Source organism: Fusarium subglutinans (assembly GCF_013396075.1).
Source record: "Fusarium subglutinans strain NRRL 66333 chromosome Unknown NRRL66333_c0000166, whole genome shotgun sequence".
Lineage (NCBI taxonomy): Eukaryota > Fungi > Ascomycota > Sordariomycetes > Hypocreales > Nectriaceae > Fusarium > Fusarium subglutinans.
In genome coordinates, this window is record NW_023502229.1 from 17,925 (window position 1) to 31,802 (window position 13,878).

The window sequence follows — 13,878 nt, forward strand, 5'->3', positions numbered from 1 at the left end:
AAGTCGCTTAGTGCCACCTGTTCGACATCGCTGGCAGGACAGATCTTCTTGAAGTTGATGCCGTCCAGAGCTGGTCCAAATTACCACAGGGGATTCTGGTAAAAGCTGTTAGCGATTGCGCGCCAGATACAATTCAGCGAATGGCCAAGGCGGATTCTGCTACTCGTTCTGACAATTAAAGCTCTAAAGCAGCTTGAACCCCTGAGCTGAGCCTCCCCACCGCCGAAGTCGACACCACCTTACCTCTAATCCACCTCCAAACGTCCCCCTAAGAGCCACGTCCCATCTACAACAACCACTCCCACCAACTTTCTCGGCCAGCAACTGGCGACACTCTTCAAGATGTCTGGCTTTCTTGAGAATGCGTACAGTCTCGTTCACCAGGACAATGCGGCCGACGTCCCCACCGTTTCCGATCTGCGCATGCAGCTCGAGAAGGGCACCGATGAGACCAAGGTCGAGACTATGAAGCGCATCTTGACCATCATGCTCAATGGCGATCCTATGCCCAGTCTTCTAATGCACATTATTCGTTTCGTCATGCCTTCAAAGTATAAGCCTCTCAAGAAGCTTCTTTACTTCTACTACGAAATATGCCCCAAGCTTGACAGCAGCGGCAAGCTCAAACAGGAGATGATTCTAGTTTGGTACGGCTACGCCCTTAGCACTACTACTACTACTACTACTACTTATATGCCATGATATTTGATCGCTGCGATGGGCTTTTGCTGACAATGCGTCCGTAGTAACGGTATCCGAAACGACCTTCAACATCCCAACGAATACATTCGAGGAAACACCCTGCGCTTCCTTTGCAAGTTGAGGGAAGCCGAGCTCATTGAACCTCTCCTCTCTTCAGCACGATCTTGTCTCGAGCACCGACATGCCTACGTCCGAAAAAACGCCGTTTTTGCCATCGCCTCCATTTTCTTGCACTCGCCCTCCCTGATTCCAGATGCCTCCGAACTCATTTCGACTTTCCTCGAGGGAGAGAGTGACGGTGTTTGCCGAAGGAATGGCTTTGCCGCTCTTGTTAGCATTGACCATGATGCTGCCCTCGTTTACCTTAGTTCCGTTTTTGAAGGCATTCCCAATGCAGAGGAGCTTCTTCAGCTTGTCGAACTTGAGTTCATTCGCAAGGATGCGGTTCAGAATTCCCAGAACAAGGTTTGTCCGATAATTACTCACGGAGGAGGTTGAATAGCCACTGACTGTTTGATAGGCACGTTATCTGCGATTGATCTTTGACCTGCTAGAAGCTGGCGCTTCAACTGTCGTATACGAAGCTGCCTCATCTCTTACTGCTTTAACCAACAATCCTGTTGCAGTCAAGGCTGCCGCCGCCAAGTTCATTGAGCTGAGCATCAAGGAAGCCGATAACAATGTCAAGCTGATCGTTCTTGACCGAGTTGATCAATTGCGCAAGAAGAACGAGGGTGTTCTTGATGACCTGACCATGGAGATCCTCCGAGTTCTGTCCAGTACCGATATCGACGTCCGACGAAAGGCTCTTGGTCTCGCCCTTGAGATGGTATCTAGCAAGAATGTTGAGGAGGTTGTCCTCTTACTCAAGAAGGAACTCTCCAAGACAGTCGACCAGGAATACGAGAAGAATACCGAGTACCGATCTCTCCTTATCCACTCTATTCACCAATGCGCCATCAAGTTTTCCGAGGTCGCAGCGAGCGTCGTGGAGCTGCTTATGGATTTTATTGCCGACTTCAACAACGCTTCCGCTGTCGACGTTATCAACTTTGTCAAGGAAGTTGTTGAAAAGTTCCCCAATCTGCGCACTACCATTATTGAGCGTCTTGTCTCCACCCTGGGTGAGGTCCGAGCTGGCAAGGTGTACCGTGGCATCATGTGGATCATTGGTGAGTACTCTCTCGAAGAGAAGGACATTCGAGAGGCTTGGAAGAGGATACGAGCTAGCCTTGGTGAAATGCCCATTCTCGCATCGGAGCAACGGCTACTGGATTCCCACGATACTGAGGAGCAGACCGATGATCACATCAACGGAGCATCGAAGCCGGCCGCACCATCTGGCTCCCGCAAGGTCCTGGCTGATGGCACATATGCTACCGAGACTGCTCTTACCAGCCAGTCTTCAGCAGCTGCCAAGTTGGAGGCTGTCAAGACTGCCCAGAAGCCTCCTCTGCGACAACTCATTCTCGATGGAGACTACTATCTGGCTACTGTTCTGTCATCTACTCTCGTCAAGCTTGTCATGCGGCATCATGAGATTTCCTCGGATAAGGCTCGAACTAATGCTCTCCGGGCTGAGGCCATGCTGATTATGATTTCTATCATCCGAGTCGGACAGTCTCAGTTTGTCAAGGCTCCCATCGATGAGGACTCTGTAGACCGAATCATGTCATGTGTACGCTCATTGGCCGAGTTTGAGAAGAAGAAGGAGCTTGAGACCGTTTGGTTGGATGATACCCGCAAGGCCTTCCGAGCCATGGTCCAGGTGGAGGAAAAGAAGCGAGCCGCCAAGGAGGCTTTCGAGAAGGCTAAGACTGCTGTGCAGGTTGATGATGTTGTCCAAATTCGACAACTAGCCAAGAAAAACACCACTGAAGGCCTCGATGAGATCGAGGTGGATCTGGAGAGGGCGACTGGTGGTGAGGGCACCGCTGAAGACCTGTCTTCCAAGCTTAGCCGTGTGGTTCAGTTGACCGGGTTCTCGGACCCCGTATATGCTGAAGCATATGTGAAGGTTCACCAGTTCGATATTGTTCTCGACGTCCTTCTTGTCAACCAGACGACAGAGACACTTCAAAACCTCTCAGTCGAGTTCGCCACGCTTGGTGACCTCAAGGTTGTCGAGCGACCTACTACACAGAACCTGGGCCCTCATGACTTCCACAACGTGCAATGCACAATCAAGGTTTCATCAACAGACACTGGTGTTATCTTTGGTAACGTCGTGTATGACGGTGCTCACTCTACTGATACTAATGTCGTTATTCTTAACGACCTACACGTCGACATCATGGACTACATCCAGCCCGCCACTTGTACAGAGACTCAATTCCGCACTATGTGGACTGAATTCGAGTGGGAGAACAAGGTCAACATCAACTCTAAGGCTAAGTCGCTACGTGACTTCCTCGACCAGCTTATGGCCTGCACAAATATGAACTGCCTGACACCAGAGGCCAGTCTCAAGGGTGACTGTCAATTCTTGAGCGCCAACCTTTACGCGAGGAGTGTGTTTGGTAAGTTATTCTATTCTCTGGTAATTGTTGGATTATGCTAACCATGGACTTAGGCGAGGATGCTCTCGCTAACCTGAGCATTGAGAAGGAGGGCGAGGATGGACCCATCACTGGTTTCGTCAGAATAAGAAGTCGATCACAGGGCTTGGCGCTGAGCTTGGGCTCTTTGAAGGGACTTAACAAGATCGGGTCCACGGCCTAGGTCAGCTGATATACGTACAAACACCTGAATCTAATTACGAGAAGGGTTGTCTCAGCGTTGCACGATTCATGACGATGGTTGGAGCGGAGTCAGGGTCGGAGCATGATAATGGGTGTTTTCCCACCAAAAGGCTGTGCGATGGGTCCCTGGTAGAGTTCATTGTAAGCAGCTTTAGGTAGACGTTGATTACAAAGGCACATGGTTTCATACAGGATCACAGTCAGAGCCAGTGGCTATCACGAAGTGTGGTTAAATAGCCCGGCTTTCTCGTTCAGAACAGGGAAAAGTGATATTAGCGAGGGCATTGCCGAACTTTTGTTGGTGCCCTGTCGAGTGCCTTGTTGGGCTTATATACATGTGTATAGTAAGGACAACGGCTGTTAATAGTATCCAAAATCAATCTCGACACAAGGGGATATGAGAAGAATATAAGTGTTGGGGAAATCATCGCTAGACCAGCAGCATCCACAAACTCCAAAAGACACAGACGTGGTAAAGGCAGCATAAACGATATAGGGTATTGTCCAAGAGTGGCCGACCGTAGCGGATCAATAAAAGGCAAAGCTGCCATTGAGATAAGTTGACGATGAGGGTGAAGGGTTTTGGCTAAGACAAAAGTTCAGGGGCCAGTTTGCTTGGTGTCTGGCGTTGGGATGATAGCGGTGGGGCACAATCAAATGTCAAAGACAAGGGCATTGACGACATGGCCAGTCTGCCAGTTTTGTGCCGTGAGAGACAGATTGTCCTTAAGAATCTTACCCATGTATGCTATTCTGATCTTCTTGGTTGATGCAAGCTAGGTGTTGTCAGCATTCTGTTTGGTCGCCAGAGAATCAGCAAGGTATTGTACTTACGCCAGCCTCGAGAGCAATCTTTTTGGCTACACTACGAACAGTGTCCGACTCATATATGGTGACGTTGATATCTTGGCCGTTCTCACTGAGCCTGGCTCGTAGTTTGACTGACTCTTGGGCATCGTCTACCTCTTTGCCCTTTTCTTGTTTCTTACCCTCCATCTCTTCGTCACTCAGTTCTTCATCCGCTGCTGTGTCGTCGCCAGCATTTGAGAGATTGCTCTTTGCGCCGTCTTCTCGATCCTCCTGCACATTCAGCGGATCGCAAACAACCCATTCCGGCAATTGATAGTAGTTTCCTAGGGAGTCGTAGACGCCATTGGAGAGGTTGCCAGTCGGGAGAGAGATCTCAGCAGCGGACAGAATAATCTGAGCCGTCGCAAGGCCATTGGAACCGTCATCTTGCACGTCCTGGCCCGCTGGATCCCACAAGACGGCCAGCGCCGCATGAATAGTCTGCCATATCTCGGGCCTGCCGGTGACTCTTGTATCGAAGAAGGCAGTTCGTTCCTTTACCAGCTCGCTCTTGGTCCATGTGCGATCGCGCGAAGTCCACTCGTGTCGTCGCAAAGGCTTATCGATATGCTGATCCAGGGGACGATTACTACGACGGTGCTGGCGACGTCTTTCGGCGGGGATTTGCGGTTGAGCAGCTTCTGGGAGTGCGAGTGGGGGAGGATTGATAGCGCGGGACGAAGCGTTTGGTGCGCCACCTGGGTAGGGAGAGTTGGGACCAGAAGAACGAGAGAGGCAGCAGCCCTAGAAGTGGAATGTTAGAGGTGATGATATGTTTATGTTGCAAGCAGAGAAGAGCCGGACCATGTTTGCTACGCTACAAGGGGCGGAGGGCGACGATCGCCGTTGACCTGTGGATTGAAGGTAGGTCTTGTTAAGGAATGAGGATCCCAACTTTAGTGACTAGCCATCGCTGGCCAAAGTAAGGTCGCAGATCGATCAGATCAGATCAGATCAGATGGGACGGCCAGTGCAGTGTAGGTATAGTTAGTGTAGTGTATGTAGCGTGGTGTATTTGGCGGGTGTAGAAGATGTCGCAGTTGAGTGATTGACTGACTGAGTGACTGACTGAACGAACGAACGAAAGAGGAGATGGAGATGAACACTGAGGAGATGGACGCACGAAGGAGGCGCAGAAAGAAGATGAAGGATGTACTAAGTATTATGTATGTATATATGGAAGTAATGGATGTGTATGTGTATGTGTGTGCGTATGCGTATGATGTGAATGGTTACAAACGGGAGCCGAGTCTGTTTGTTGGCTGGGCTTTGCTTTGCTTTGCGTTGCTTCTGGAGCCCGCCGAACCTATCGAATCTTTCTTTTGGGGGCTCTCCCACCAAAAGTCACAGCCTGGACAGACCCGACCAGGCTAGAGCAGACCGGGCAGGGGCAGGGGGAGGGAGGGCGTAAAAGCGGGACAAACTTAGAGCCTAAAAAAAGGAACAAGACTAAGACGAAGACGAAGAAAAAGAAGAAGTTTTGTTGTTGGTCAATCTTTTATTGGTTTAGTTAGGTGATCAAGTTGAATCTTGGTCGAGTAAAAGAGGTGAGAGGGGTGAAATGTCAATTGACATGAGTTGCATTCAATTGCTTGTTCTGTCTGATCCAGTCAATCAATGAATTGCCTGATCATTGATTGATTGCATGGCCCAGCAGGGATGGATCGATATAGGGAGATAGTTAGATGTTGGTCAATGTGACGAAAGATTAAGCTCAAGTCGTCAGTCATAGAGCCCGGGGGAGACGCGGCCTTTTATGTAGTATGATATCAGCACACAGTGTGATGGAGAGCTTGGTATATGCCTCGATGTACTTGTTATCACAGGATAATCCCGTCCATCAGTGGCTCAGTCTACCTACTAACTATAGGTAAGGTACCTATGTACTGCCATCGGTCACTGGAGGTATCACCACCAAGTTGAGTCTCGTTGGTGGGGTTTTGTATGAGCAGACCAGGCAGGGAGGGGTTGGTTCCCAGACTGATTGATTACCTACGTACTGATATAAATACTAATGACGACCTTGTATTATAGATCTCGTGCTTCTCATATGCAACATCAAGGCCATGGCCAGGAATGCCCTTGTTTATTGTGAAACACCGCCATCTACCTAATCTTGACTACTTGTCAATTCACAGATCAAGAGAATCTCGATCAACTCTCTAGACAAGGCCTTTTAACGTCCAAGACAAGTCAGTATTTTATTTTTACAAGAGAGAATCCTCCTGAGGTTTTTCTATACTACAGTCCAGTTACAAAACATCCATGGTACTCACCTTGACATTCACCGAAACAGGGGCCAATCAGCATGTGGCTTTTACTTGACAGGCACCTACCAACTAACTAACTCAGATTCAGCGCTTCACCGTGGGTGGGCTCTAACTCTTCAAGCTCGACAATGGATCTTTGCTGTACACCAGACAGAGCATGAATGATCTGAGTTCTTTTTAAGTACTCTTCTCAGACAATTATTCCTAATTTCTTTTAATAATACATGTTTCCATCTTTCATTTCTCTTGGTCTTGATTTCTCACCATCAACGCAGCGTCACACACCGTCTCTGAGCCAAAAACAAACAACCGATCCTCTCTGACAACACTGCACAATCAACATGGCTACGATGCTAAAAGCCACAGAACGCCATTTCTACTTCCACGGCAAAGAGGTATGTACTCACCCAATCTCATGTCAGTTGTAGCTATGACTAATCCAACTTGCAGGGCTATGAAGTAGAGCGCAATACTTGTCACTGGTGTCAGATTCGCGCTTTTCCGACCCATTCAACACTCCCAGTGACAGTTGTTAACGAACAAGACGATGAGGTACTCCCCGATGACTTTAGGTTCATAAACAACGTCGTCCTTGGTAAAGGAGTTGAGCAAGCTGGTGATAGCTTCCGCAGCGGCTGCTCCTGCGCCAAGGACTCGGAGTGCCAATACACAAGTTGTCACTGTCTCGCCGATTTAGAAGACGGCGATTCTAGCGATGAAGAGGAGTTGGATGCCTTTGGTGACAGGATAGAGAGAACCACACCAAAACCTCGGAGGATAGCATATGCTTACCACTCCCACGGGGCAAAGGCCGGTCTCTTGCGCTCCAAGTTCCATAGTTCAAAGATGCCTATCTACGAGTGCCACCAAAGCTGCTCCTGTAGTATGGACTGCCCGAATCGCGTCGTCGAACGTGGCAGAACGATTCCTTTGGAGATATTCCGTACCCCAGACCGCGGATGGGGTGAGCGTCATTCTCATCCTTGACGAACAAACAATTCACTAACCAAAATAAATAGGAGTGAGATCTCCCGTGTCGATTAAGAAGGGCCAGTTCGTCGACCGATATCTCGGTGAGATCATTACATCAAATGAAGCAGATCGACGGCGCTCACAGTCTGCTATTTCCCAACGTAAGGATGTTTACCTATTTGCTCTCGACAAATTCACAGACCCCGAGTCATTCGACCATCGGTTGAAGGGTCCATCCCTTGAAGTAGACGGTGAATTCATGTCTGGCCCGACGCGATTCGTCAATCATTCATGCGACCCCAACATGCGGATCTTTGCGCGCGTGGGTGACCACGCTGACAAGCATATTCACGATCTTGCCTTGTTCGCAATCAAGGACATACCTGAGGGTGAAGAGCTCACATTTGACTATGTTGATGGGGTTTCACACGAGGGAGAGGAATCAGGTGGCGACATCGATCATATGACTCGTTGTCTATGCGGAAGCAAGAAGTGCAGGAAGTTCTTGTGGTGACGGTTTTTAACAGCCAAATGAACCTCCTTGCAAGGGAGGTATCTGAATGCAAGTCAGACTTTAATCTAATCATACTCCAAGCTTCTGGCAGGGACTCGCCTCCCCTTGAGTTCACTTAAACATGAAAATAACATGTCACATTTTGCGCCAGTTTCTATATCTGGCTGTCTCCTTGTTCTTTGATACACAGGAGTGACCCAGGGGCTGACCAGGCTCAGGTCCTTTGTGAACATATCCGCGTTCTTTGTTCCCCGTTGTTCTTTGAGATGAGCTAGGGACAATTCTTTGCAGACTTTCGTTTCGTATTGGGTATTGAATGAACAGTCACAAGTTACCCGAAGTGAACGTTGAGAAATGGTGTTCGTTCATATAAGCTTTTCATCCATGCCCGAGATTTCGCGACTCTCTCGCTTTATTTCCCCCTTATCGTTGATATTTTCAAATCCATTTCTGTGTTCAATCATGGAGCACACAAGTAACCTATCAAGTCCCGTTCCTGTTGTTTCTTCATCTCCATCGTCCACTTGTGTTAACCCAGATCCCGTCTCATCGGATGCCCCAAATGACCACCACGATGGGTCTCGACAACCGGAGAATGATGGCAGCATCAACGAACCTCCAGTCGACCTTCAGGGGCCGCCTCCTGGCTGTATCTCAAGCATCATGGAAACCCACCGAGGCAGATCTCAGCCTGTCAAAGAGAAGAAAGCCACCAAAGGCTGGCTTAGCGCAGAAGTATGCCTCAAGTATCTACTCCGTGTGTGCGAAAACACTCCGTACAACGGTTCGGGTGGTATTCACACTAGGCAGGTCTCTCGCTGTCTCCGCCGCTCACGACTTATGCGTCGGGGCTTGATTCGTGGCCAATTTGACAGAGGGAGAGGAAATCCATCCGTCAACTGGTGCAACAAAGAGCAGTGCGACTACGAATTCATCATCTTCACAAACCCCACTATCTACCTCGGGAACTGCCCGAAAAGCTCTCAAGGATTGCATGCCGATGTATACTTTCACGACTTTGCTAATGCCATGGTCACGAAGCTCTTTGCCCCTGAGGACAGCAAGGCCAAGAGGCCTAAGGCCCTAGAGATAATGTCTTTCGTAGATTCTCCCCCTGTCCGAGTTGCATTTTCTCATTTTATCGAATGGTACAACTTGCTAGGCTTCACACTATCTGATCGCCAATTCATTCGAGCTTTGGCTGCAGTTCAGCCAGTGTTCCAGGGTCTCATGTTTGGGGTCAAGACAGCAGCGAGGGTTGATGCTATTCACGGATACATCCTCCCTGAAACAGAAGACATGAAGCAGTGGGCTCCTAGCCAGCTCATCCTACGCTTTCTCGTCTGGTGCGAAATATGGCGCCAGCAAAAGACATCTCGCTCAAAATCTTGGAAACTCGGTTCCACTCGAACTGCGACCGAGTTTCTTACTGCCGTGCTTCTCAACTACAAGATGATGTGGCGAGAAGGCTGTTTGCAAACAAGTACCATCGAGACGAACCTGGTCTGGGATCGAGTCTGGGACAATTGGTTACGCAAATACTCTCTACAGGAAATAGACGAGGTTGTCAATGGCGAGTTCTTCTATCCTCGAGATCAGCTAGACATGTCGGAGGAAGAGGTTTATCAAGAGGTGGGATATCTTGGAGGTATTGGCCAGTGTGATGATGTTTATAGGCCAACCAAGTGTTTTCTAGGCTATGCAGAGGATAGGCTGATGCGTTTATGAGATGTTGAGTTTGAGAGGACACCATTAAATAGGCACAAAAGGTAGATCGGTTTAGATATTTTGTACTTCCTTCGTTTATGATGTTATTTGACAGTCGCAAGTCTCAAACGTATTGGTTCAGGGCAAGACTTGAGTTCCCAACAACCCTTCTCTCCTCCTTTTCAACTTCTGTCCAGGGCCGGGCCATGCTCTTTGTGGAATTCAAGCTACAAGGCGGTCAGAGAGTAACTTGCAGGTTACTGGAAAGGTGTACCCTATGAGTCGTATAGCCGAGCTGAGGAATTCATTTGCTTTCAGCTATTGGAAGGCCAAGTTTATCCCTCTGGCCAAGAAGCCATGCCTCGGCTGCTGCTTCGTCTGCCTCCTCATGATCAAGTTGCCATTCAAGCAGGCCTTCGATCGCTCTGGCAAGGAATTTCCCTCCCTGCTTGACCCCAAGAGCCTTTTTTATGGCGTTTCCATCCAGGATTGGCCTTAGTGACGAAACCGAATCCAGCCCCTGTTTCTGGGCAAATGAGAGCAGGGCTTCGTGTCTCTATAAAACTTTATCTATTTCCTCCTGGCTCGAGTCTGGAGATTCCGGTTGTGGCCTCAAGTATACTATCCCTCCAAGAGCCGAGAAAAGAACCTGTAGGCCCCATAAGACTCCCCATCTTCGGATCCTCATCCCTATTGTGCCCCGGGATGGAGTAGAGCTGACAACCAGTTCCGTGGTGGATCGAATAGATTCCAAGTTCCCTAGAGACGATTCGATAAGCTTGTAAAGTTGCCTGGTGCCCCTCGGGGCATTTATAGCTTCGTCAACGGCAAGCTTATGATCCTTGGTATTCAGCCCTGCCAACGGAGTATAGGCGACCATCGCCCAAAGCATGTCTTTTTGTTTCTCCGATTCCATCAAAGACCAAAAATCTCTTGCTGGATCCTGCGCTAACATCGTGATAGCGTTGATTGCCCGAGACCAAGTGGGTGGCCATGGCCTTTCGGGTTCCTGGGGGAGGAGATGACGAAGGGGCTCATGCAGAGGAGAGCGCAACGACAGGAAGACAGTTCCATAAAGATCGGTCTTGTGGGTTAAGGAAAAGGATAGCTCGGGATTCCGGTTCTTGATCGTCTTAGAGACCTCGATCCCAACTCTCTCTCGGCTGACCTTCTCGTCAAGAGCAGCGTGAATTTCGTGCTCTTTGATGCAGCTCAGAGCTTCGGGATCAAGAGTGAAACCGAGTTTACTGCCTATGCGAATGAGACGTAGCACGCGCAAGGGATCGTCGAGAAAGGTCTGCCTCGGCTCGAGTGGTGTCCGCATTATGCCAGCATACAGATCATCCAGGCCTCTGCGAGTAAAGTCGGCAACCTTTCGGTTTTGCAGGTCAAAGAACAGGGCATTTGCAGTTGCATCACGTCTGAAAGCATCTTCCTCAGCGGTGCCAAACTCCATTTCTGGAGTACGGCAATTATCGTCGTAGACCTCCTTGCGCAAGTTGACAAGATCTAGGTCTAAGCCGAAGATCCTTCCAACAGCAGTTTCTAGTTTTTTTTGACTTGTCGAGGTTCTTTTTAGTTGAATGAAAGCCATTAAACTGCTTGAACTCGATCCCCAAATCCAAGGCTCGCTGCCGGTAAGAGGCTTCATTCTGCTTGAGGAACTCCGTCAGAAGACTGCCGAATTGCACACCAGTCATGGTACTAAGAGCGATGTCTAAGTCGGAACATGGGATTCCCAGAAGTCGATCTCTCACCCAACCACCAGTTATCCATATCTCCAATTCTTGAGTCACCAACTGTTGTCGACACCCAAGCAGAAGATGGCGGAGTAGTTCTTCGGCTGGTAACAAATCTATCGTTGTTGCTCGTCCGGGAGCCAGTTTTGACGAAGACATTGCAACGAATCAGCAAACTGGTCAAGATTTCTGTTTGTCGATATGCGCCTGGTCCAGAACGTCTGACTTTGTTTCATCTTCAACCGTTTTACCCGAAGGTTCCATGAAAGCTGTTTAGAGGTGATGGCATGGAATTGGGTAGATGAGTCAGAGTCACATGGGCCAGCTTTCGCAGCCTTCCTAGTCAGGTCTCAAGCAAATGTTACAGAAGCACACTCCTCGCTCTCCACGATGTGGCTAACAGTTGAAAGCAATCTTCAAACAAAATTAGTAGATATAAACAGCAAAAAACATACAACAGCGGGGATTCGCTGGTCGTCACCGACCCAACTACTAATCCGCCGGTTAGTGGCTTGACTATGGGAGAGCAGACGGGATCCCGTATTTTCCACTACCTATGGTCGTATGTGCTTGGTGTGCTGACAATTTGGGTTATACCCGTGGGATAAGAATATGCAAGTACGAGATGATCATGGACTACGTGCCCGTTCTTGTCCACTCGGTGATCTATATCTGACCAATGTCTCCTTGAGCTTGGGTCTTGTTGGTCAAACCCCCGTTCACCTTGATCCCTAAACTGCCTTTATGCTGCAACCCAGACTGTTACGACCTTGATGCGTTGGGATTGAAGCGAAGAGTGAAGCGCTTGCTCGAGGATGTCTCCCTTCCCATTGAAACTCGAAGCCGCTCGCCTCAAAATCTAAGGGCCGTTTGCTCAGTTGCTGCATAGTAACCGGGCCGTCTTGATCTCAATCATGCCGGGAAGAAGCATGTAACTGCCGGTCCGGATTATGGAGATAGACGTTCGCTCGGTTGCGAAACCTCCGTTTCAGAGAAGAAAAGAGAATATGCAAGCTGTTTTCTCACCGCAAATGACATTTCACACAAACTGAAATGGGCCTTGAATCCATGAAATGATGGCGTCCGTGAGTTCACACACACCGTGGGGGATGGTCTGTAAATCAGCCAATGAGAAAGGTTCAAAGGTACGGTCTTAGTGGATATGTAATGTTGATCTGCAACGCGGGGTTACAGTGTGTGCTTGCCAGATTATCACAAGATGGTCAGAAAGAGCCGATGTCTTGATATCCAGAAGCTTCACGATGTGACTGTGGGAATGAAAATATCACGCCTGAAAGATGAAGCTGTTGCCGAGAGGAACTGGGCCATGACCTTGCGTGGAGCCGGTAATTGTCTAGGCTGTGGTGGATGGAGCCTAGCTGGACCCTTGAATTCTCCATAACGGATGCAGAGCCGAATGAGGCTGAAAGTGTTGCAAGCAAAGGGACGGGACACACACAATGCAAATGAATAAATGCGGATACGGCGCAAAAGAGGAGTACAGTATTTGGTCTGTTACATTTTGCTGCAAGGAGCTTTTGTTATCTGGCCTGGTTCTCTGCTATAACTACCTAGCGGACTGAGCAGTCAGTTGTGAATGCCTAAGCAGCAAGACGAAGATCTAGAGGGGTCCGATTTGTATGATTGGCGGATCATAGTAGGTATGCATTTAGCCAAGTGCTGGCTGTATGTAACGCGTGAAATGGAAGACGCGGGGAAACGCTGCTTTACTCAAAGGGGTTGTATGCGCAGGCGCCATGTTCTAACGTTGGACAGTTTCTGCAGCAGCAGTCCAAGAGACGCGTCTTCAGCTAACTACGTGTTCCTGTATCCGGCCGTGCTGTAACACGAGACACAATCTGATGCCAAGGTGAACAAGAGATGCGGGGAAAGCGGACAGTGACCGAAAGGGTGCAATACAGAAACGCAAATAGGGGGGGGAAAGAAAACAGAAGAAACGCATGTCTCGCCGTGTCTGTGTCTGGTGGTGTGAGAATGAAGCATTGTTAGAGACGGGGCGAGGTAGAGATGTGCAACAGATGCAGATGCAAGATGCACGAGACATTGAATGTGGTGCCACTAAAATCGGGGAGAGGGTCAACTGCAACTCAGCAATAGATCCCAGCCATGGGAAGAAGAAAAACAGGAGATTTCACCCAAGAGCCGGCATTAGATACCATTAGGGGACGACAATGGATGGATCTCAGTATTGGAAAAATGACCAGGCCACTCAACCCCCAAGAAAGGCCATGGTGAGGTCATGGTGGTGAGACTAGAGAGCATGCCCCCACTGTTGGCCGTGGATAGGTGCCGTTGTTTGGTGGGAGCTTTACCTTGGTCGAATGTTTTTCAGTGGAATAAAAAGATTGGATCTGGGGCAGATG

The 13,878-nt window shown here is 49.1% G+C and overlaps 5 protein-coding genes across 5 annotated transcripts; 3 read left to right on the forward strand and 2 right to left on the reverse strand.

Annotated features, from left to right (window-relative positions):
- Window positions 1-342: 342 nt before the first annotated feature.
- Window positions 343-3,423, forward strand: FSUBG_10028 (Coatomer subunit beta; the record flags this gene model as incomplete). Its single annotated transcript, XM_036674565.1, has 4 exons — window positions 343-647; window positions 747-1,167; window positions 1,223-3,221; window positions 3,275-3,423. 4 exons carry the CDS (start codon window positions 343-345, stop codon window positions 3,421-3,423), a joined length of 2,874 nt encoding a protein of 957 aa, XP_036534459.1.
- Window positions 3,424-4,096: 673 nt separating this feature from the next.
- Window positions 4,097-5,099, reverse strand: FSUBG_10029 (uncharacterized protein; the record flags this gene model as incomplete). Its single annotated transcript, XM_036674566.1, has 3 exons — window positions 4,097-4,219; window positions 4,278-5,036; window positions 5,097-5,099. 3 exons carry the CDS (start codon window positions 5,097-5,099, stop codon window positions 4,097-4,099), a joined length of 885 nt encoding a protein of 294 aa, XP_036534460.1.
- A 1,804-nt stretch (window positions 5,100-6,903) lies between these two features.
- FSUBG_10030 (histone-lysine n-methyltransferase H3 lysine-9 specific dim-5) lies at window positions 6,904-8,048 on the forward strand (the record flags this gene model as incomplete). The annotated part of the gene is made up of 3 exons (XM_036674568.1): window positions 6,904-6,957; window positions 7,013-7,526; window positions 7,582-8,048. 3 exons carry the CDS (start codon window positions 6,904-6,906, stop codon window positions 8,046-8,048), a joined length of 1,035 nt encoding a protein of 344 aa, XP_036534461.1.
- Window positions 8,049-8,510: 462 nt separating this feature from the next.
- FSUBG_10031 (histone-lysine n-methyltransferase H3 lysine-9 specific dim-5) lies at window positions 8,511-10,254 on the forward strand (the record flags this gene model as incomplete). Its single annotated transcript, XM_036674569.1, has 2 exons — window positions 8,511-9,696; window positions 10,046-10,254. 2 exons carry the CDS (start codon window positions 8,511-8,513, stop codon window positions 10,252-10,254), a joined length of 1,395 nt encoding a protein of 464 aa, XP_036534462.1.
- Window positions 10,255-10,311: 57 nt separating this feature from the next.
- FSUBG_10032 (poly A polymerase head domain protein) lies at window positions 10,312-11,406 on the reverse strand (the record flags this gene model as incomplete). Its single annotated transcript, XM_036674570.1, has 1 exon — window positions 10,312-11,406. The coding sequence occupies one exon, from the start codon at window positions 11,404-11,406 to the stop codon at window positions 10,312-10,314; it is 1,095 nt and encodes a 364-aa protein (XP_036534463.1).
- Window positions 11,407-13,878: the final 2,472 nt, after the last annotated feature.